The sequence below is a fragment of the Arvicola amphibius genome, chromosome 9 (assembly GCF_903992535.2).
Source record: "Arvicola amphibius chromosome 9, mArvAmp1.2, whole genome shotgun sequence".
NCBI lineage: Eukaryota > Metazoa > Chordata > Mammalia > Rodentia > Cricetidae > Arvicola > Arvicola amphibius.
The window spans coordinates 62223435-62247322 of NC_052055.2; the positions used below are offsets into that span (position 1 = coordinate 62223435).

General features: G+C 47.6%; 1 protein-coding gene across 1 annotated transcript; it reads left to right on the top strand.

Annotated features, from left to right (window-relative positions):
- The first annotated feature begins 15022 nt into the window (after nt 1-15022).
- Nucleotides 15023-16295, top strand: Hoxc4 (homeobox C4). Its single transcript, XM_038343247.1, has 2 exons — nt 15023-15461; nt 15940-16295. The coding sequence occupies exons 1-2, from the start codon at nt 15023-15025 to the stop codon at nt 16293-16295; spliced, it is 795 nt and encodes a 264-aa protein (XP_038199175.1).
- Nucleotides 16296-23888: the final 7593 nt, after the last annotated feature.

The following is a 23888-nucleotide window of genomic DNA, read 5'->3' on the forward strand; positions in this document are numbered from 1 at the left end:
ATATATTTACATCATATAATCTTAACTGTCCAGCCATGCAGCTGCTGGTGAGGTTTAATGCTAGGACAGAGGGCCTGGCAGTTAGAGGGGATTACGGCGCTGGGGATGATGGTGAGAGAGGTTACATCTTCGCAAATGAATCCCTGGCGATCGCTGTAAGTTAATTCTCTCCCCCCTTTCTCTCTTTTAGGCCCTTTCTCTCATTTACCTAACTCCCTCCCCAATTTGAAAGAAGAGGATTCTCACTCATTAAGGGGAGGAAGAAAAAGGCCTCCCTAGACTTCCCCAGGGCCAGGTGGGAGCATAAGGGGAGCTTCTGGAATGTAGGAAGATGGAGGACCTTTTCTCCCTAGACCAGACCTCCCTTCTTCACGGCCTGGCTGCTGCTAGTCAGCTGGGTTAGAAAGAGGCCTTGCTCTTCAGAGTTTTGCAAGGTCTTTCTGACCCTCTGTGGGTTTGGAAGAAAGCCAAACCAGGGATAGATACATGGTTGTTTGCTTGTGGGGTTGTACAAATTCTAAACATGAGGGCAAAGTGCCTCTGGGGTCCCCTGTTCCCCCTCCCCAAGAGGCCATGAGCCAAGGGTACACACAGGGTAGGAAGTTGGGGAGGAAGACAGGGAAGGACAGCTTTGTGGTTTCTGAACTCAACATCTCAGCACTAGGCTTGGGTGGGCAATTACTCCAACTTCCAGAGTCCAGGACCTGTGTGTGTCTGGGGCCTATAAGGCTCATATCTTCCCCCAGTCCTAGCTACTAGGTCCCTTCCAGCATCCCCAGCCTTGCCTAGGTAAAGTCAGGCCCTGGAGACCTAGAGTTCTCTGGTTGGTGTGCAGCAGATGTGTGTTGGATGTGCTTAAGCATGGAAGCAACTTATTTGCTAGACTCTGAAAAACCTACCTACCTATGTGGGGGTGGAGGGAGAAGAGGATGTGGCTCCCTAGGAATGGAACTAGCAGGATCCTTATTGTGCAAGGCACCCTGGGGCTCCCTTCATGTTTCTATCAAGGAATACGAAAGGAAGCAGAAGCAGAGGACATGTGTCCACCACACCTGTGAGGTTCACCTCCCTGGGTGTTGGTAGGTTAATCCACAAAAGTGACTTGTGAACTCCGAATTCCCGGTGCTTGCTCACTGGCTGGGAATAAGGAAGGTTTACAAAGACTAGAGGTCAGGGGAGCTGAGGGGGCAACCTTCCAGAAGAGAGGACTGCAGTGGGAGAGATGAGTCTGGGGTCTGTGCACCTGTGCAATGGGAAGGACATGCGTGCTGTGAGCACAGTCCAGGGTGCCCTGCAATAAAGCAAGAATCAGCTGAGCAGATCTTGGGAGAACAGAGGCCAAAAGGCAGGGGGAGGCTCAGCCAAGCTCCAGCTTTATCATACCCCATCTGTGCTTAAACTCTCAGGCATTAAAAGCGCAGGCCCCAGTGTGCAGGGCTCCTCTTATGCACTCTCTCAGGACCCCCCAACTTGCTGCCTCTACCCTTTGCCCCAACTTCTCTGCCTTAGACTCTCCAGGAGAGCATTCAGAAAGCTTTCTCCTTACACTCTTCCTGCCCTCTCCCACTCTCCTTCCATTGATTCGTGATTTTGAGGGTTTCTGGAAATTTACTGACCTAAACATCAGAAGATGGGAGTTTCCATCTCTTAGGGACTCTTTTCCTCTTGGGCCTCCCCAGGGCCTTAGTGGAAAGCCAAGGGTCTTGAACCAAAAATTTAGTCTGGTCAAAGCTGCACTCCCTTGTAATACTCCAGCACCCTCCCTGTCCCACCAGTCTCAGCTTTCTCTTCCTCTCCCAGTAGAGGGTGTGTTTTATGGATTCACACAGCATCTCTTGGGGTCATTCAACACTTCTCCACCCTCCTTTTGATCTTCAGGCTCAAAAGTTCCATTTCACTATCTTTTCTTCTCTTTTTAACAATGGGACCTCTCTCCCTTCATGCTTTGCTTTGGTCAGGTCGATATAAGTACTGTGTGTGTGTGTGTGTGTGTGTGTGTGTGTGTGTGTGTGTTTAATGTTTTGCTGGTCTCACCTGGAAAGGAGCAAACACAAAAGGGAGTTGAGATTCTTGGTTTTCCCACCCTCTTTTCTGGACGAATTTGAGATGGGGGGATGGGTAAACAATCAGGTGCCAAAGATGCCCTAGCCTACCCAAAAAGCTTTTAATTCTGTTCCTATGTCTTTAACCCCCAAAAGGAGCAAAACAACCAATCAGCAAAGAATTTAGCAGAGTCACCAACCAATCAGCAAAAAAGTGCTTGGATCAGGGTCTGGATCTGGCTCCTTCCATTAGTCTTCTCTCCTTCCTCTTCAGCAAGGCCTTAAGGACCAGGGTGTTCAGACCCAAGCAAGCATGGAGGGGAGGTGCTATATTAAGCAGATTGCAGTCCCCGCCTTCAGTTTTAGAAGCTGTTCTAAGGAGTCTCTTGTATCCCTAGTTTCTAACGAAGTTGTTTTTTGGAGTTCATTCACAGTTTTTTGGGCATCTGGAACCAGTCTTGTTAGCTGGTGTGACCCTGTTCGATTCTCTGGCTGAAGGAGGCAACTCTGAATTAGGCTACAGAGCAGATACTAGTGGAAGGAACCACAGCCCAGAATCCAATTCTGCCTTGCTTCCCACACACTGGCCTTTCTTAGCTTTTGGAGTTTTCATCCTCCTGATAATCCTCTTAGGTGCAGGTAGGACAGTGAGAAGATTAACTTTCTGGAAATGCTCCAGAAACAATTAACTTTATCACAATGCCTCAAGCATATGTGGTTGGACACGGTAGCAAAAGTAGAGATGGTTTTTGAAGGTTACACTTGATACCTCTAGTTTGTCAAATGTCTTTAACCCAGTCGAGGGGAGTCTCTTCTAAACAAGTGAGTGGACTCAAAGAATCTTCTTCCCGCATACTCAACAACTGATGGGTTTCTGGAAGCCACTTTCCCTTCCTTTCTTTTTAACAAGATATAATAAAATTGACTGGAGCATGTAGCTCAGGGGTAGAGCATTTGCTCAGCATACTCAAGACCTTGGGTTCAAAATATACATGTGTTAATACATGTAATGATAAATTAGATGATTGTCTGTGTTTATGCTACCAGAAGACACAGTCACTGAAGGTGTGCATGTACTTTGATATTGTATTTATGTGGATCAAACCAAGTAGGAAATCAGGATAACTTTTGACTGACAGTTCTGGATGGCATAGTATGTATATCCAAAGGAAATACTTACGTTCATGGGTACTTGGACACTGGTGTGTCCAGCCTGGGCATTCTTTTCATATCTCAGGGTTTTGCTGGATGTTAGTTTGAAATTCTTCTGCCTTCTCTTCGCCTCTGATCTTCTGCATTCCCTGAGCTAAAGGGTAAGAGCTCCCTGGGCCTCTAAGCCCTCTTCTTCAGGTATTGTGGATAGGAAGCAAGAGTGGATGCCCTGCCTGATTGTCTTCTGGGTAAGGTTCATTTGGAAAATGCATAGGCTAAGGGGAAAGATTAGAGTGAGAAACCAGAAACACAGACCCTCTTCTAAAGCACAGGGTTCCATTTGCCTCTTTTATGAAGTAGCATTAAAGCTCATTTCCCTAGTAGCATCCTGTCTAGACCAACCCTCTTCTTCAGTGTGGCCCTGTCACACTGGGCTCACCAGATCCCATGATAAGCCAGGAAAGACAGCAGACCTGCTGGGTCCCCACAGGCCCCAGAAAGAGAGATTTCTCAGAGTGATCCTTTCTTCTTCAAGTCCAAGTATGCTGTCTCTCTTAATCTTGTTAGAAACTTTGGGATGTTTTTGAAGGGGAAAATGCTGAATTATCTTTGCTTTAGTTTAATGTCTTTTTTATTTGTTTTGTTTGATTTTGATCTGGGTCATTTAATTGGGAGGACAGCACTGTCAGTCACTCTGAGCCTCCTCCAAAGTGCAACTAGAGCAGCTGAAGCCCTCGGAGTGAGAAGAAACTGTGATTAGAATGCCAAGCTAGGGCTTTTGGGTTAGGACTCTAATAGATGTGATGTTAGAAAGCTAAGAAAGTCAAATACCTCCCCCCAATTTTTGTAGGATCCTTGCAACTCCTAGTGGTGTGCTTGTTCTGATAAAATCTCCCCGGACTTCTTTGATGGAGTTTTAGGAGATAACCCCCCCAACTGCAGGTAGTGTGTAGACCAAGTATCATATCAAAGTGATAGATCCCTTTGTTCTTGAGTCTCACAGGATTCTGGAACCCTTGTCCCACTTTTAAGTCTAAAGGAATGAAAAGCTAGGGGGAGATTCTCCTCTGTCTCTGTCTCTGTCTCTCTCTCTGTCTCTGTCTCTGTCTCTGTCTCTCTCTCTCTCTCTCTCTCTCTCTCTCTCTGTGTGTGTGTGTGTGTGTGTGTGTCTATGTGTCCACAATATAAAACTTAGGAAAGTTGGGCTAGAATATTTGTTCAGGACATTGCTCAGCCTCTAATTGACCACCATTAGAAGTTATGGTGAAGTCACACGGAAGGATCTGGGCACCTGTGAGACAGCACAGGAAAGAGGCCTGTCTCTCTAGTTCTACCATGATATGAGAAGGATGGACAGTGGAATGGGTAGGATCACTTCCCTGGGATACTTTCCTATTGCACCATAGGTGTCAGAGAGAACAGACTAGCTCTGCCCTCTAGGGAGCCCTAGTTCTCTCACCACCTGTCCCTGAACACAGAAATATACGTATATATCCAATTATACTTTGATAAAGGTGAAAAGTTTGGTTGGGCACAATAAACCAGCCTGCAGCCAATTTCCCAGTCCTTCTTTGCCTTTTCTATCTTCCTGCTAGCCCCAAGCTAGAAACCATTGTCCACATCCCACCACCCCTCAAGCCCTCAACCTTTGGCTTACTTTTCTTCTCCAAGCTCTGGAAACTCAGACTTTAGAATAGCTCCCAATGGGTGGTAGCCATGCTCTTGGTGACTCTCAGTATCCTGTTGTCCTAGATTGAATTTTGAACTATGTGAAGATCCTGGAGCAGGGAGGGGGGGATTAAAAAAACCAGACTCTTATGTCTTATGCCTTCTTCTCCAGGCTCAAAAGTTTCTTTGCTCAGACATTAAAGAAAACAAAAATTAAGAAAATGCTTCTTTAACTTTAAAAAGTTGACATTCTTGTTGGAAAACTCACTCTGTCTCTGTTTCTCTCTCTCTCTCTCTCTCTCTCTCTCTCAGTGTGTGTGTGTGTGTGTGTGTGTGTGTGTGTGTGTATGTGTGTGTGTGTGTTATAAGAGGTCAGGTCTTTTACAAAAGATTGTATGTGTTCCCCTCCCCTGTGTAGGATGGGGGTGGCTAAGGTTTTATTGGGGGAGCTTTTCCTGTTGGTGGCAGAGTTGGGTCATAAACACCTAAGGAGGCTGTTTTGATCTGGTGAAATCTCAGGAAGCAGCGTCTGAGGTTTTGCTTTGTAAATCACTCTTCTCCCAAGAAGCCTGCTAGACCGGATTGCACTTCCCCAAACCCACCTAAGGCCTCTCCTAACCTCCCTTCTCCAGTAAACCAAGGAAGAAAAATGAAAGGACTTTCAGAGTCCCCCAAATCCTTTGCCTCCAATAAGAAAAGGGTCAGTTAGTTATTTCTCCCTGCCCCCAAAACACACAAAGTTTCAACTGTAAAAATCAAAACCTTCATATCTTTTTTCTTCCATGCAAAACCCAATCAACAAGACCTTAAATCACAAAAGAGCTAATTCCGAAGACAAACAGCTTCAGAGCCTGAAAGGGGAGCTCTCTAGGCTCCTGTTGTCTCTGTGAGAGGCTCATAGAGATTCCACCTGGTACTGGACAGAGAGCTGCAATGGAAGGTTGTTCACAGCTTTCACACAGATCTTCCCACCAAACTGAATACATTTTACCTTAATGGTTCTATCTTATGGTGATAATTAATGACTCTTCAGGTATCAAATACACCCCAGCCTCCACAGTTCCCTTTTCTGAGCTGTGAGTCTACTGAGCTAAAGAAAAAGATTACCTCTCTCTTAAGTATGGACAATATCTTGTTTTGTTTTGCCTTCCATAAAGACAGGGCTTCTCTGTGAAACAGCCCTGGTTGTCCTGGAACTCTCTCTGTAGATCAGGCTGGTTTTGAACTCAGAGATCCACTGGTTTCTGTCTCCCAAGTGCTGGAATTAAAGGTGAGCTTTAGGAGAAACATCTTATCTGGACACTTAGACACTTTCAGAGCTTCAGGCATCCAGTAAAATGCCCTTACACATAGGAAATAAAGGCAAACGTTACATAAATTCCTAGAGCCTTTTAATATTACAAAGCTTTGCCCCCATCCATTTCTCAGAGAAGTTTGGGCAGTATACCCCAAACCTACAAGCACCAGGGAAACCTCCTCATTCCTAGAGCAGATACAGTACAACTCATGCGTCTTCATGGAGAGCAGATTGCTTCTAGAGCACACATGACAATGTTCCTTTAGCTTCTTCTGTATGTTTCACATCCTTCTCCGCTCCACATTTGTATGCAGAGTTAGAGATCCACAGTGAACCTAACGGTCTTCTGTCAGATTCTTGTGTGCATATGACCGATCTTTCTCAATAATGGTTGGAGGTACGTGCTGGGATGTGTTAGCACAGTTCTCTCTAAACAGCTAAATGACTACTGTGAGTCTTTCCTCCTTAGAAAGAGTTGTGCATGTATGGCTCAGTTTTTACTTTGAAATTTTTGTCTAGATTTATTCGAAGTTCTTAACCAATAAAATAGCTACATATTGAAGCTATGTATATGAAGTGTTTATAGGTGTTACCGTATTTGTGCAAATTTAAAATATTTGAACATCTGTTTAGAGATAGTTCCCACAATGCCTCTAGATGTAAGGGCATAGATTTCCCCCTAAAGAAAGTTAACATTCTACAGCTGTCTGTCCCCTCCCCAAGCACCTTTGTGACCTATAAAAAGATATCTAGTGAGTAGAGGTGGGGACCCAGTATCACTAGAATGTGTTGCCTATTAAAGCAAATGATTTTATCCACTACCACCAAGATTTTCTCCAACTCTAGTTCAGCTGAGTCATGGGACTTGTGAAAACTCTGCAAGGGTATCATAGCCTCCTTCTAGTAGGTTGTAGCTAAGATCCCAACTCTAGCTTCCCATTTTCAGTACCACCCGAGGAAGCAGCCCAGAAGAAATCCAGTGTAGTTCCCTCTGTTCATAGGGGTTTGTAGGTGCACACACACACACACACACACACACACACACACACACGATATTTGAAACTTGGAAGAAAAAGTGTTTAACTTCTAAATATTTTTGTAGGTGCCCAAATGATGCCAGGGTCACTGTACAACCACATTCTCCCTTCCCGCGTTGTTCTTGGTACCCGGGGCCCAATTAAGCTGGCCGCCTAGCCGCAGCAGGCCGCTCTTATCGGCGGGATTGATGCCTTCTCAGCTCCTGTATATCATTTCCAAGATTTTTTCTGTCCAACTCCTCGGCTGCTTTGGCTTCGGCGGCTTTGACTAATGATTGCTACGGATGCCAGCGTCTCCAGAATCCTAATAGCCAGGCAGAGGGACTCTTATTTACCCGACGACTTTACTGTGCAGAAGGAATGGGGGTTGAGGAACTGGGGCGTCTTAGGTCAGGGGGCAGGGAAGAGGTTGTTATTAACCCAAGCTTCGCTGAACTTCCACAAGAGAGAGGTGTCCCGACCCGGTCCTCTCTCTGTGGAAAAAAAAATCACACAATATCAAAACAAAACAAAACAATAAAAAAACCTTGCTATTAGTGACTCATCAAAGAATGAACATGACTATGGGAGAGGAAGAAGAGAAGGTTTATTAGTTGTAAATAAGGAGATTGAGCGATTGAGCAGAAGCCCAGCAGTTTGGGGAGGTTGAAAGTTTCTCCTTCCGGATGGGAAAAGGGAGCAATAGGTCAGTCGGCTTCCTCCTCAGAAGTGGCAGAGTTCTTGACTCTCTAGTCCTCCACTTCCATCCCGACCCTAACCCACTCCTCTCTAATTTAACACCCCTACCCCCTTTCCCTTCCTTGCCTCACCTGCAACGCCTGCAGTGAAGGAGGCTGAACCGTGGTCCCGGGCTCGGGTGGCCTGAGCCACCCGGAAAAGACGCTCTCTGCTTCTGGGATGGTCAAGTAGAGGGGCCTCCTAGCTGTGGGGTAACAGTAGGATCCCATCGCCTGATGCGTGTTGGGATCCGCAGCCGGGACCTCAGGGCCTGCGGTCCCAAAGGCGCCTTGTAGTCGGATTTCCTTCCCTGGGTTGCTGGTCGCCCGCCAGCACTGAGCCCAGGTGTTCACCAGGCAAAGGGTCCCGAGCCCGCATCCTGCTTCCTCCGGTCTCAGTCCAGATCTTTTTACACTTTCTTGGGGGTAGAAAAACAAACCCACAAAGCCCGGCTCCCAGGCCAGGCACCAGGGGACAGCTCAAATGGGGAGGATCGCGCAGCAGAAAGTGACTCGGAGGCGTGTGGGCAGGATCACATCGTTGCAGCCTTGGCACGCCCGGGACCCTCTGGCCTGACCATTTCCTTGGAGTGTAAGGCGAGGCGGCCTAGGGACTCCGGAACGCGCCCACGGCCAGTACTCATCGGAAGGACTCGGGAATGCGAAAAGGGAGCCCAAAGATTTAAACACTGGGAAACAGAGTCGTCCCGAAGCAGCCCTAGAGAAAATCAATCATGTAATTAACACAGGGAGGGGTGAGACTTGGGCCGGGGAGGTGAGATGAGCGGTCCGGGGTTCTGTGGCCTGGGTGCGGAGGGCCGAGGTGGCCGAGGTGGCCCGCCCGCCCGTAGCGCCCCGCCGCCGCGGGAAGTTCAGAGCTCCTTGCTACTGGTCCCAGCTGGGCTAGGAAGAGCAGCCTGGGACTCTTCCCAGGCCGATTTGGAGACTGCCACAGCTCTTTCCCAGGCTTCCCTGTTTTTATGGGGTAAAGACCGCCAAGTGGCAGTTGAGGCTGCTTCCTGATCTCAGTGGATCCCACGGATCTTTCCAGGCAAGTTTGACAGAAAACCGGGGGTGGGGTGGCATCTAACTCCTTTGTGTTTAAGCTGAAGCAGGTTGGTAGTCCCCCAGTTTTTCAGGCACCTATTTATCCCCTTTGGCCTTATTTCCCCTAACCCACGATCCAAGGCACACCTACCTTTAGGATGACTCCGGTGATAGACTGAAGCTTGGAAGGAGGCGGCAGGCCACGGGACTTTACTATAGGGGAGATTGGGGGCTGAGCACTGGGGCCCCTTCAGTAGGGCAAGAGAAGGAAAGGCACACAGAGAAGAGAATAAGGCGCGGGGAGTTCCTTTCCTTTCTGTAGAAAGAAGATGCACGATTGTTACTGAGGTTGATAAAGGTATGGTCTGCTGTGACTGGGTCAAGGGTGCACAACTGTGCAGTGCGGTTCCTTCTCACAGAGATCTTTGGGTGTCAGGGATTCCCCCCCTTGGCTGTGGTTGGAAAGAATAAAATGAAGCCTTCCTTATCTTACTATGACCTTTCTTCTCCCATCTCTAAAGCACTCTAGAAAAAGAAATTCTTGTAGTCTTCACCCCTCAATTGCCTCTGCTTTTTCCAGTTCACTGGTGTCTTTGGTCTTCCCTGGAGGAGTACCTTTCTTAGGAAGGAGTAGAGTTCTTTGAGCAATTACCCAACCAAGTTCCCAAGAGTCCTGCTGTGATCCAAGAGCAGACACAGGATTCCCTTGCCCTTCATGAAATAGTCCCTCTAGCCTCAGCCTTTGCTTGTCTGCTTGTCTTGGTCCTGGGTGCCTAATCTCTCATGTGGCTGGAAGCTCTGAGGCCAGAAACACATCAGAATACCTTGAAACACCCCAAAAGAGTTTCGGATTTTCTCAACTGTGGGAGTCATGGAGCCCTGATCTCTAGATCTTCTCAAGACATATTTAGTTTCCTTCGAAAGTTCTCTTAACAACAAAGTTCAGGTTTTGAACCTCCAACAAAGCAAACTTCCTCCATCCTTATGTCAGGGTTTACAACCATATTACAGGTCAGGTTTGCATCAGAGAGAAAGGGATACCTCAACACAAATCTTAATGGGACACATAATCCAGCAGCTTTGAAAGGGAGTGGGGTTCACCCAAACTGGGATGAACAGAGGGTGGGGAAATTCAATCTCTAACTAAGAATTTCTCCAGCATAAAAATGAAGCATCAAATTCGTTAGCCCAGGGCCTTCATTTTCCCTTCCACATTATAACTAGTTATTGAACTCGCTGGAAGATCTAAAGGCCATTTGCGAAGAGACAAATTTCAATGGAGTTTCCCCATCAATAACCCCATGGCAGTGACCTATTGGAATAAGTCAAACACCAGAGGTGAAATGCAGGTCACTCTGTCTAACCAATATTAAAATGTGGCCACTTTTAAAAAAGCCACTTTAAACGAGATTTGAGGAAAATTGAATTCCAAAGAAGGCAAGATGGAGAGATTCACAAGAGCACCATGCCTGTGGTCTCCAAACAAACAGGAGAAATTCATCTTTAATATTTTAAAGGAGGGAAATTAACATCTTACGATTCTCCCCCCCTCGTGATTCCAGGAGGGAGAAAGGTTGAGTATTTTCTAGTGACATGTTCAGGTTATTAAAATCATTTTAGACCAATTTATTACTTTTACTGACAAGAGATTTAAGGAAAAAATCAATTAAGCATTTGCATATTCTTTTGCATACATTAGTCCTGCCTGCTGGCGTTAAGAAAGGAAAAAAATACATATACACATGTACACACACAGAGATACACAAAGGGAAGAATAGTATAAAATCTTGTTTTAGTTTGGGGTTTCCAAGTTGCCCTGGTTGGGGGGGGGAGAGAAAAAATCAAAATGAAATGAATTGCCTGATTGCATGCCATCTAGAAGTCAATTTATTTGAGAAAAAGAAAAGACACATGCTGTAATTTTTAATCCCTAAAGCAATAACAAAGCACATACATTAAAAACAACAGCAAGCAACCTGTACTTCAGAGAGTGAGAAAGAGCGACCCTCATTTTCCTTCCCTTTACAGTTGAATCCTGAATTGTTTCTCTCATTAATTCATTTAATTAATTTATTTTTGTTCCTCAGAAAATCCAGGGAGTATGAGGTGGGATTTTTTACTGCAGCACAGAATCTGTGGAGCCGCTAGGGTATCTCAGCCAGCATCTTGTTACTGGGGAGGGAGGAATATGGGTTAGCCAACGGTCAGTATGGTAATCCAGGCACAATAAGGCCTCTCACAACAATGGACACATATTTTTCTTCAGTGGTGTCAGAAGGGAAGCGCTTTGTACTGAAACGTGTTTCCGAAAGAGAAACCAGATCGAGATTTAGAAAGGAGATGGGGTGTGGGGCAGCATGCAGAGAGCATTTGGAGGCTGGCAAAAGATGGTCAGAAAGCGTAAAGAACAAACTGGGACCAAGCGGAGAAGAGGGCAGAGCCTTTGGGAGGCATGAGGAAGGGAAGAAAAGTACAAAATATGACAAGACCAAATACAAAAATTCACCACTGGGGAGGGCCTCTTTAGTTCCACACACAGGCACAACATTTCAGCCCCTGCTACGTGCGTGCAAGAGCCCGCTACAGGAAAAGATTGCCTTGTTTGTAACAATGTCCAGGTATTGGTATATGTACTGAAATATTTAACCCATCTGATAGTCAACTTCCTTTCGTACACTACAGGAACACCCAGAAAGTTTTTGTTTGTTGTTTGGTTTTATTTATTATTTTTTGTAAGTTATGCAGATAAGAGTGAACACATTTGGGGGGATTTCATAGACTTTAATTTCTGTTTATTCACGATGAACTAGCTGAGCAAACCCGGAATGGGAACTCCATTTATTAATGACTGTATAAAAGATATTTGATATTTTAACAAATATTAATAGCATGTATAGATATGTATTTGTTAACCATGAGAACCAAAAACAAACTTGGCATTAAGTTTGAGGAATCTGTTCATTTAGACTGGCTCAAGGAGAGTCTCTTAGACTCACCTATAGGAACTAAGGAGTTTGAGAAGCGCAGGGGCATGTGCCATGCCTTGGGAAGGATGCCTTAGTGAGTTCAAGAGGGTTCGACACAAGGAAAAGAGGGTTGGGGTGGGAGAAAAGGGGGGTGGGACTGGGAAATCAGGAAGCAAGCAGACCCCTCACCTGTGTAAGAGAGGAAGAGAATATTCCCAGTTGGGGCAGAGTGAGGCAGCAAGGCAGGTGCAGACCTAGAAAGGGTGAAGGCTGAAAAAACTTTACTTTCCCTCACCCTTCCCACCCCACCCCTGCTCTCTGGGGCTTTGGATTCCCTGATGGGACAATTGGGACTGTTGCTCTTCCCTTTACCAACTTCCAGCTACGTGTGGTTCAACGCCTCCCCCATACCCCAGCAACAGAGAGAGAGGAAAGGAAGAGAGAGAGAGAGAGAGAGAGAGAGAGAGAGAGGAGAGAGAGAGAGTAAAAGAAAGTTAAAATTTTCACAACTATTCAACAAACACTCCCCCACCAGGGGACACTTTTCCCCAGCCCACGGGGCATGCTTTCTGGCACTCACAGGCTTGGAGCTCCTCTTCCAAGCACACTCGGCCAGTCCTCATACCCAGGGTTCAGGTCCAAGTGAGCAAGGCTTCTTCAGAAGCTTTGGGAGTTTGGGAGTCTCCTGTGAGAGATGACTCACCTCTAGGGAGTTCCTTTTCCCTGGGGGTGGGGGGGCGGTGTGCTGGGGGACAAGGTACCTAGGACTTAGAAGCACCAAGTCATGGGAACCAAGCCCTAGCAGGCTTGGGCTGGGACTGAGGCCCTAAGCATTGGAACCTGGAAGGCAGCCAAGGGCCCAGGCCCAATCTGTCTCTTTGGGTTTTGCTTGTGGCTCCCATCCATTCCAGTCCTCAAAGCGAACCTTAATTTGGAAGTGGGGACCCTCTCACATATCCCAAAGGTGGTGAAAAAGAACATTGGGAATCTCCTCTTTTCAGTATCTTTCTCATGGGGCTTTATTATTTTTTCTCTTCCCCCTCCTCATTCCCTTAATTGCAGATGTTCTAATTAAACCCTCAAATAGTTGTTACGCTGTTTTAAAAGGTACTTATTCAAGTGTCAACCAGGCTGGGCTGGGAGGAGGCAGCACGGGCGGCGAATTAAAGGTAGATTGACTAATCACGGCTGCGATCATAATAATAAAATCAGAGGGGAAAAAAATCACATTATGACTTTTTGTAGAAAGGAGGGAGCAGGCAGCCAGCAGCCGCCAGCTCAGTGCCTCCGACACAAAGAGTGCCGGCGATTCTGCGAGACTGATTTATGACGTTTTACAGCCCTATAAAAGCTGTAGCGTCGAGGCAAGCGCTCCTACCACCGCTGGCAGATTTAGTCTAATAAATAAAACATAAACAGTTAACTTTATGTGTCACTTTTATTGTTATCAAGTAAAATATAGCCGAGCCCTGGCAAGCTATGATTTTAAACTATAATTGTTATCAAGCACAACACGGGGACCTGGCTCCCTCCCTGGGCTTCCCCTCTGCTGCCCCCCACCAATTCTGAGTTCTAGAAGATCAGTTAATTGGAGTCCTATGATGAGGCCACTTCTAGCTGAGGAACCAGGGGCTGGAAGAAGAGCCCTTCCTTGTGCCTTGTGTCCTCTCTCCTCTTGGGCTCTGCCACCTCCCCTGGGGGTATTCTGTGGATGGGGGGACAGAGAGAGGGTCAGGGTGAGAACCCTGCCCTGCCGCCAAAGCTCGGGGACTTCAACTCTTCTTTTTGGAAGGCAGCCTGGAGCTGGCTCTGGGGAGTATGTGTTTACATGTAAACACATGTGTTACAGGGCTACAGTCCCTGACTGGAAGCAAGCAGGCTCTACCCACACAGGCCTCCCTTGAGAGTAAGAAATGAAGGGGAAACTCTCAGGGCTTTAGTTGGGCCCCCGCTTCAGAACAGTGACTGCTGGAAGCAGATATCTCTCTCTCCTCTCTCTCTCTCTCTCTCCTCTCTCTCTCCTCTCTCTCTCTCTCCTCTCTCATCTCTCTCTCTCTCTCTCGCAACAGCTCTCATCTCTCTCTCTCATCGTCCTCTCTCATCTCTCTCTCTCTCTCTTTCTCTCCTCTTTTTAAAATTTTTTTTTTACCAGGGCTGTTCCGAGCCTGTCTGGGAGGTGCTGTAAGAAGGCCAGGGAGCCGGAGTCACACATGAGCTACCAGCTACCAGTAGGAGAAATCCTCTGCTCTGGGACCTGGGCCGGGAAGGACAGTGGGTAGCAGGGAGGTCAAGGTTTCTGAAATCTGCTTTTGCCAACCACTTCCTGTCTCTCTTCAGCGGGGGCTCAAGCCCTAGACCTCCAGAAATGACGTCAGGATCATTTGCATCTCGCAGCCTCAACCTGCCTAATACTGCTGGGACCCTGTCTCCAAGGTCCCTTGGCCAAGAGAGGGTTGGGTGAGTGTGTATTGGGGAGGAGAGCTGGACTTTAGGTTCCTTGGATGGCGTGAGGTACCTCAGGCTCTCTAGCCTTCTAACCTCAGCCTGGGCCCCTCCCTATGCAACCTCCTCTGAAGCCTTCATTAAACTTCCTCTTCCTGCGAAAGAGGGGCGCTGCCCCGTGACCTGCACAAACTGCAAAACGATTGCCATAATGGAGACCACTGGAAAGGCCCTGGAGCCGAGGCCCACAGGGTGCACTGGAGGCCGGAGAAGAGACCCTGGGTCGGGGCTGAATCACAGCCTCCCGACAACCCTCAATGCCCAGGCATGGGAGCCGAGCTAGGAGCCTCCCATCTCCTATTGCAGGGGAGGATTGTCAGTCTGGCGGGGTGTGCACTGGTGAGCACCCCAGCTTCTGCCAACCATCTCCCACCCCCACCCCACCCCCAGCAGCAGCAGCACCACACACACAAAAAATTGGATACATTTTGAATAAAGCGATTCGGTTCCTTATCCGGGGACTGGGTTGCTCGGTGTGATTGGCCGGCGGAGTCACATGGTGAAAGTAACTTTACAGGGTCGCTAGCTAGTAGGAGGGCTTTATGGAGCAGAAAAACGACAAAGCGAGAAAAATTATTTTCCACTCCAGAAATTAATGATCATGAGCTCGTATTTGATGGACTCTAACTACATCGATCCGAAATTTCCTCCATGCGAAGAATATTCGCAAAATAGCTACATCCCTGAACACAGTCCGGAATATTACGGCCGGACCAGGGAATCGGGATTCCAGCATCACCACCAGGAGCTGTACCCACCACCGCCTCCGCGCCCTAGCTACCCAGAGCGTCAGTATAGCTGCAACAGTCTCCAGGGGCCCGGCAATTCGCGAGCCCACGGGCCGGCCCAAGCGGGCCACCACCACCCTGAGAAATCGCAGCAGCTCTGCGAGCCGGCGCCTCTCTCAGGCGCCTCTGCCTCCCCGTCCCCAGCCCCGCCAGCCTGCAGCCAGTCAACCCCCGACCATCCCTCCAGCGCCGCCAGCAAGCAGCCCATAGTCTACCCTTGGATGAAAAAAATTCACGTTAGCACGGGTAGGCAACTTTGCTTTTTGCCCCCCTCCCCTCTTCCTGGCGCTCCCCACCCTCCCTGGCCCCCTCTGGCCCCGTCCTCCTTTCTCTCCTTCCCCCCTCTCTCTCCAGGAGCGACTCTGGGTTAGCACAATTGAACTGGATTTACGAGCGAGAATGGGTAATTACATCCCCCATAAATTTTATGGCTTAGCTACTCTGGGCAGTCCGAGCCATGTGCTACGATCTGTTATGTATGTGTGAAAACTATGCTCGCTTTCTAAGGGCGCATAAATAATTCAGTGTCGTTACAATGAGGATTCCCCTCTTATTACACTACAAAGTCTCCAGCTTCCTTCAACTTCTTTATAACCCATTTAGCTTCATGACTTTATTTCCACCACTCCCTCCTGTTCCTCAAAGCTGAGGATGGGGTGAGGGTGGGGGTGGGGGAGCTTGATGCCTCTGAACCCCACTATTTGCTTCCCCTCCCCTCCCCCAGTGAACCCCAATTATAACGGAGGGGAGCCCAAGCGCTCGAGGACAGCTTACACCCGGCAGCAGGTCCTGGAATTAGAGAAAGAGTTTCATTACAACCGCTACCTGACCCGAAGGAGAAGGATCGAGATCGCCCATTCGCTGTGCCTCTCTGAGAGGCAGATTAAAATCTGGTTCCAAAACCGTCGCATGAAATGGAAGAAGGACCACCGACTCCCCAACACCAAAGTGAGGTCAGCGCCCCCGGCAGGCGCTGCGCCCAGCACCCTCCCGGCAGCCACCCCTGGTACTTCTGAAGACCACTCCCAGAGCGCCACGCCGCCAGAGCAGCAACGGGCAGAGGACATTACCAGGTTATAAAACATAACTTACACCCCTGCCCCCACCCTGTGCTCCAAGACCCCCCCACACACAAATTGACTCTTATTTATAGAATTTAATATATATATATTGGTTCTTTTTCTCTTCCTCCTGCCTCCTTGTCAATTCCAAACAGACAAAACAGATAAACAAGCCCCTTGTCCTCCCTTCACTGTTAAGGACCCCTTTAAGCATGTGGTGTTATCTTAGCATGGTACCTGCTGGGTTTTGTTTTTGTTTTTTAAGGCCATGGGGGGGTATTTATTTTTTAAGAAAAAAGCTGCAAAAAATTATATATTGTAAGGTGCGATGGTCTGGTTTGGGTGAGTTTCAGGGGAAACGAAAAAAATGAAAAAGGAAAGAGATTTTAAGTGGATTCTCATCTTCTCTCCTCCTCCTTCCCCCTCTTTCCTTAGGCCTTTTGCATTGAAAATGCACCAGGGGAGGTTAGTGAAGGGGAAGTCATTTTAAGGAGAACAAAGCTATGAAGTTCTTTTGTATTCTCGTGGGGGGGGGTGGGAGGAGGGGGGAGGACAGCAGACAAAGCTAAATGCATCTGGAGAGCCTCTGGGAACTGTTCAGTTTGAGAAGCCAAAAGAAAATAAAAATGAACTTTGGGTTCAGAGAGACAGTCTATAGGTAGATGCTCCCTACCCCATCGTGGTTATTGTGTTTTTGGACTGAATTCAGTTGATTATTGTAAAACTTGCAATAAAGAATTTTAGTGTTGATGTGAAATACCCATGATCAATAATAAACCAGTGGCTGTGAATTAGTTTTACTTCAATGTCTGATGGCTTCTTTTTAATCCCCCTCCTTCTGGCCTGGTGACATCTCACCTTCTCTACAGTCTCTAAGTTCACTCTGAACAAATACACAAACCTTAACATTTGACCTCAGGTATTCGAGGCCTATTGAAAAATCAGTCTGGGGTAAGGAATAAGGCAGACTGTGAAGGGTCCCACTGCCCCTTCTCTCCGACTTCTCAGAAAGACCAGGCCTTGGGTCCTTAGAGTGGAGCTGAGCATGGGATGGGCATCCTTGCTTTCCCTTGGTCAGGTCCGGCTCCCTCTCTTTGACTTCCTTTTTTATACCCCACCCTCCTTGTCCTTCAAGTCTGCCAAACCTGCAGACTAGAAGGCAAGTTTAGGGAAAGGGAGGGGAAAAAAGTTTTCCTCTTTCAAGACTTCTTGGGATAAGACTTTGAGGATGATTTCCCTTCTTCAGTTACATTCTTCTAAAGGGGTGAAGGGTTTAGAGATGCTGGTTATGAAAAGTGACCTGTCTGGATAGCATATCTGTTTGTTTAGCCTTGGGAAAAAGGCTGAAGTGGAGGCAGAGAGGCCTGCAAAGGCCCTTGCATGGGTAGGCCTCAAAGGCTGATGCCTGGAGGTAGCTAGCAAAGGAAGGAAGGACTCTTCTGTTTTTCTGGATCTTCTGATTCTGATCTGCCAGGTGTTAGAGATTCAAGAACTACTCTCATCCAACAATTTTCCATGTCCTGGCAGAATGTAGGCATCTGAACAAGGCTTTGAAGTTGTGGATAGAAGAGTTTTCTCTGGTATGGGGAGGTACACTACCAGGAAAACGGTCTGGAATTATCCAGAGGACTAACTCAACCCAAAGGACCCCAAGTGAACCTATCTGGTCCTGGAGACGAGGCCTTCAGTTTAACCTCCTCATTTTTCTTTCTTTCTTCTTCTTCTTCTTCCTTTTTTTGAAGGGGGGGGGGAGAGGTGAGGGAAGCAGTTAGGAGCTTTCTCTTAGGCAATTTATCTAAACTTCGGGATGGAGGGCATTTAGAAATGGGAGCCAGCCTGGAGAGGATAACTAAACCTCCTTTCTCTACTCTGAATCCTGGTGTGAGAGGGAACAACAGACGGAGAAAGCAAGTTGTGAAAATCTACTGGATGTGTTTTAAATTTCTTTTCTCTTGAACCATTTACTGACTGATCCTGATCCTGGGAGAAGAGGCTATGTTGTTCTCTGGCGTGTGGCTATGTGTTGGGATTCTGCTTAGTCCTTAAGGTCCTCCCTCAGTGGTGCTCTGGAGACAACAAAACATGCTGTCTGCAATGTGAGGAAGCAGAGCCAACAATCATTTGGAGTTATTTTATGTAACCAAGCAAACTAGGGACCTGATCTGACGGTAGCCCAATCATCTAGAGGCTATTGCCATCCTAGGGCTGAGGGATGCTAATGGTGAGAGCCGCAGGTCTGCAGGACAGGCCAGGGTGTCTTTGGGCGTGGAAAGGTGAGATGGAAAGGAGTGGGGTCGCCTTCAGAGCTGCAGTTTCCTGCCTGGCTTTCAGCTTTGGCGAGTTTGTGAGGGGACAACCACTGCATGTGGTTATGAAGGCTGGGACATCTATTTTTCTTTCTTTGAGAGTTTCTGTTTTTTCTTCTTGTGGAACACAATGTCATATCTCTATCTCTTGATCCGGAAAGGGGGGACATCCCAAATCCACGCATTCTTGACAAATGTAGCAAAATTAAAATATTTTGCACTTGGGTTTTTGAAGAGCTGGGCCTCTGACCTCCAGAAACGTCCCTCTTCTTTCTCCAAAGTTTTCCTTTGCTTGGGTCCTGGCCAGCCAGAAAGCTTGTCACCTAGCTGGGCAGGAGGGGAACATGGGCTAACCTGGGTCTGGACTCCAAGCTCTAGAAATCCTGGTCTCAATGCTCCTGATGCTTCCTGCCCTCATTGGGAATTGGAGGGCAAGGTTTTCATTGGAGTTGAGTAGAGTGGTAGGGAAAGGCTGGGGGCGGGTACCAGCCCAGGTTCACAAGAGGGACACAACATTTTCTCTCTCATTGCCTTTATATTCAACAGAGCCTCTGACCTCTCCCCCACTCCCATCCCCACCCTCCTAAGCCCAGTCCTCGCTCAGTACCTAGCCTCCAGATAGGATGTCACAGCCTTTGTAGGACTGGGGATTTCTTGCCCAGACTCATGGGAGAGGAAAGAGCATGAATGCCTGCTAGTCCAGCATTGTATCATCTTCGATGGCCAAGTAAAATGAAGACCTGTGAACTGGGGGCACAAATCTTTTCAAGCATCCTGGATCCCCACAAGTCCCAAATCCCGTTGCTGTGTAAGTAGCTAGCGCTCGATTTTCCCTGGGGTAAGGAGAATAAATCTAAATTCGGTATGCCACTAAATTTTTGTTTTGACTACAGTTGTTTGAGAGGAAAGGTGGAAAATCAAATGTGGATGGAGAGGATCTGCTTGGGGAAAAATGGGAGTCCACACATGGGGGACAGATTGTGAGAAAACAGTTCAAAAATGGAGAGATAACCTAGAGAAAGTAAGATTAGCGGGGAAGGCGTGGGCCACTTTGTTCTTTGAGGATCTCTTGTAGTTTGTATGAAGTTTCCTATAGTTCTGAATGTCTCAGTTTTCTTCTGTAGAATTGTATATTAAAACCGAGAGAGAGAGAGAGAGAGGGGGAGAGAGAGGGAGGAGAGAGAGAGAGAGAGAGAGAGAGAGAGAGAGAGAGAGCCAGTGCATGCATAAGCCATGTGTTAAAGGTTTGCCAAAGTGTGGGCTATGGTGAGCTCTGCTCTGGATGGTTTCTCTGTTTTCCCGGGATTCAGGACTAACCAGAAAGGACCCTTAAGAGGGCACCGTGGCAAGGAGGAGAGGTTCACTGGCCACTTCAGTTCTTTCTCAGTTTTTTGTCAGGTTCTATATTCACAAAGCTACTTCTCCAAGCTTTCCTGAGCTTTGATCTGGCACCTCACCTTTGGGCAGCTAATTCAAATTAAAATGCCTCATCTCCTAGAGGCCTCTCCTAGGCTTGGTAAAAGAGATGGAAGATCCCCTAACTCCAGCGGCCACCAAAGCAGATGGAATATTTATTGCCTCTCTGGATGTCATTACCTAAGAATACAATTTTATGAACCTTCTAATCTGTTAACTTGATTTATCTGGATGGGCAGAAGCCCAAAATAAACATTTGGAGAATTTAGGTGGGAAAAAAATTGTCTTTGTCTCTGACCAAGCTTCCTCATAGAACTGTCTGCCCTTCTCAGACTGCTTTTTCTACATCTAGAATCTCTAACCCCATTTTAATCTTCTTTCCCACGTGGTGTGTGGCAGTTTTGGGGTATGCCTCTTGAGAATTAAACAGATGGGATGCACTATTTGAACTAGAGACTTCTGAAGCCTTGCACACCTTAAAACCTGCCAGGCAGGGAGTGGAGCAGGCAGAAACTAAAGCCAAAGGGAAGGAGATTTGACTATAGGCTTCCCAAGGCCGGGGTCAGCTCTCGCTCTGCTCTGTTTCACAGGTAGGGGCCCCTATCCTGTCCTGTTCTCTTTGGTGTCAACTCTGCAGGACCTAGGGAAACACACATCCATGCAAGCTGCGGGAAAGATCACAGCTCCCTTCTGAGACCCAACTAGCCCCAAGAAAGAATCCGAAGGAAGGAAGGAAGGGGAAAGGATCGGGAAGGGAGAGTGTTACAGTAAAAGAAAGGGTTCATTTTTAGATGTCCTGTTCCCTTCAACACTGGCCAGACCCTCTCATTTGCAGCGTGCTTGGGGCTCTGCTCCTCCTGACCCAGGGGTAAAGGTGAAGCAAAGGCGGGGTTATCTCGGCTCATTTCCTTGTTTTGGACTCTCTCATTTCCCAGCCCGAGTTTAGGGATTGGGAGAGGAAAGTATATTTGGATTTGGTGGTGGTGTGATGCGGATACAGACACCCTGACACAGAGTGTACACACGCCAAACCTCCAGCCAGACCCTAGCCTCTCTCTCCCAGCCTCTGGATGCTTGGGAAACCCCTCGCGAAAGAAATCTGGCAAAAAAAAAAAAAAAAGCGACTGTTTCAGTTGGGACTGGCGGGAGGAGGCAGCTCCTTTTCTCTGGACCGCCCTAGGGCAGGGGTCTCCGAATGGAGAAGTGGGGAAATAGGGCCAAGCTGAGCAAGGGCTACTCTGGGCTCCAGGCTGCATCTGCCCTGGGCACAGTGTCGCCTTTGCCTAGGTCATGACCCCTGAGCTCTAGCTGCGGACAATAGCGCTGGGGTGAGGAGTGCCGGCTTGGGGGGGGGGGGGGGGGGGGCGGGGCGGGTTCACCAGCACGGTGAACTCCGAAGCCTGGAGGTCTTGTGGATCCCAATAACCTTTCTTTTTCCTATCACACCTTCTTTCCCACCCACCCGTTACCTCATGGAGAGCTGAGCAGACTCTCAATTACTCCTTGACCAATACGCTACCACTTAATTACTACCAAATAAGGATATTTCTCTCTCTCTTTTTTTTGCTTAGAAATGGTAGTTTTCTCCGAGTTAACCAACAGAAAATAGAACCCTTTGGAGATCTTTGTGGGCATGGAGAGGGAGGAAAGGTTGTCAGAAAGATCATGGGCCCTCAAATCAACCACCATAAGAACTGCAGGTCAGAAAGTCCTTCTTACAGGAGATGGCTGCTTAGGTGCCGTGACTTTTGTCTCCCTGTCATAGTAGGATTTGGTCTTTATTAAAGAGGGACTCCTTCTCAAACCTCATGTACTTGTTGATAAGAGACTGGAAGGTGAATCACTTAGGACACGTCCCCCAAACGGGTTTATTCTTGTTGGGGTGGTGTCTCCCCACCAGGGTAATAACCAAACTTTAGTATTACTCTGCTCATTTGAGCAACAATGGATCTGTAAGTTTGTACATGTGGAGTCTTTCCACTTAGATGGAACAGATTTAGGAAATAAGATTACAGCTTGATTTGAGTTCTAACTGGAGGGAAGAAGTCAGCGCCTGTGTGAAGGGGGGAATGGGGAAGGACAGCTCTGGGTGTACTTTCTCCAGTGTGGGCCTCAGGACTGTCTTCTGCACCTGGCTCTCACCTGAGAACCTCCTGGGGGGTCTTGGAGAGTCTCAAACCATTTTGGAAAGTGACTCCAGCTGTCTCTTCTTGACTGTCTTTTGCCTGTCTCTCTGTCTTCCCCTCTTCTTCCCTTTCTCTTTCCCAGCAGTTCCCCTGAGACAATCGCCAGCCCTAGCTTCACTCCTAAAAACCCTGCCCCCAGCTGTAAAAGTAGAGGAAGAAGAGCCAAAAGGTGACAACTTTGGAGGCACAGCTGAGGTTCAAATGTTCCTGGACAGGCCTCCAGGCCTGACTGCCTCAAACCGGATCTGAGCACTCTAGAGTGGTCCCTGGGCCAGCAGCAAGGAGAAGGCTTTATAGCAGGGCAGCTGTCCCTCAGGCTCAGCCATCCCTCCAGATCCCCTTTATCGCTTCTCCAAGGCAGAACCTACAATCTCCACTATACCTTTGTTCTTCTTCCGGTTCTCCCTGACCCCTCCTCTTCTGTTTGATCCTCTCCACCACCCCTCCCCAAATAGTTTCTTTAGATCTGGAAGCATCTGTTCCTGCCCCTCCCCCCACTGTCTCCTCTTCATTTTCTTTCTCCTCTACCTCGAGCAGCTGCACAAAGGTCAGCTATACCACCATCCAGATACTGTGCAGCCAGACATGTGTCCCTTCCTTCTCCCAGGTCCTCTGTGCATACAGTGTGAGTCTTGGTTTTCAGGACCCAACCCTTCTCTTTTTGGGACAATTATCCATTAAATTAAGGAAAAAAACTAGGATTCCTGGATGGGAGTCTCTGGTACTGGGTTGTTAGCTAACCAGAGTGTTCTCTGCAGAGCTTTTGTGAGCTCAGTTTTGAGTGTGTCTTCACATTCTGGCTCAGACAGGACCTGGCCTTTCTAATTTCTCTTGCCATACATTTCTATCTGTCTTTCTTCAAATCGCAATTCTTTCTTTCCTCTGTTTATTTCCTCTTCACCCCTTTCTTTTGTTGCAAAGTAATTTTCTTATCAATTAGAAAGTCCCCAGTCCCATTCAGAATTCTTCCGTCTGAAGTGAGGTCAAGGCCTCTCTCAGCCTGCACACTGGGGGCCCTCCCTTCTAGAAAAATTAAAAAGTGTTCTTAAATGGCCCCCTTTACAGCTTCCTTCCTGACTTGCATCCTCAGAGAATATCTTATCTCAGAAGTTTGGAGGAGATGATGGTAGCCTCAGTCAGGTAGACAATAGCCAGTCTCTCCTCTTTTGGTCAGTCTAGTTGTGTGTAGGTCTATTTAAGTCAGGTGCAGCTCTTGAGCACTGGGAGACCCACCTCCAGCAAAGTCAACCTTGTAGCCCCAGGGCACATATTAGAATAATATCAAGGTCCTTGTCCTAATACCTAATGGGAAGGAGTAACCTCCCCCCCTTCAGCTCTGTCGTGAGGTCCAGCCCCAATGGGGTCTTGTCATCTTCACCTCAGAAGAGCAGCAGTTGGTCAATAGCCCCAGACTTGTGCTCCTAGTGGATTATCCGTCAGTTTCTCTATGGGACATAAGGCAGCTGAACTACCTACCAACACACACACAGACACAAACACACAGACACACACACAAACACACACACAAACACACACACAAACACACACACACACATACAATTAGGTGGATCTTGATGGCAAAGTGCCTTTGCCATTCTGAAGAGGGTCTTGTCTGGTTAATTACCCCATAGTCCTTTCTCCCAGCACACATAACTATTACAGGCACACCTTCAAACATGTGATACATACATACAAAACGTCTAT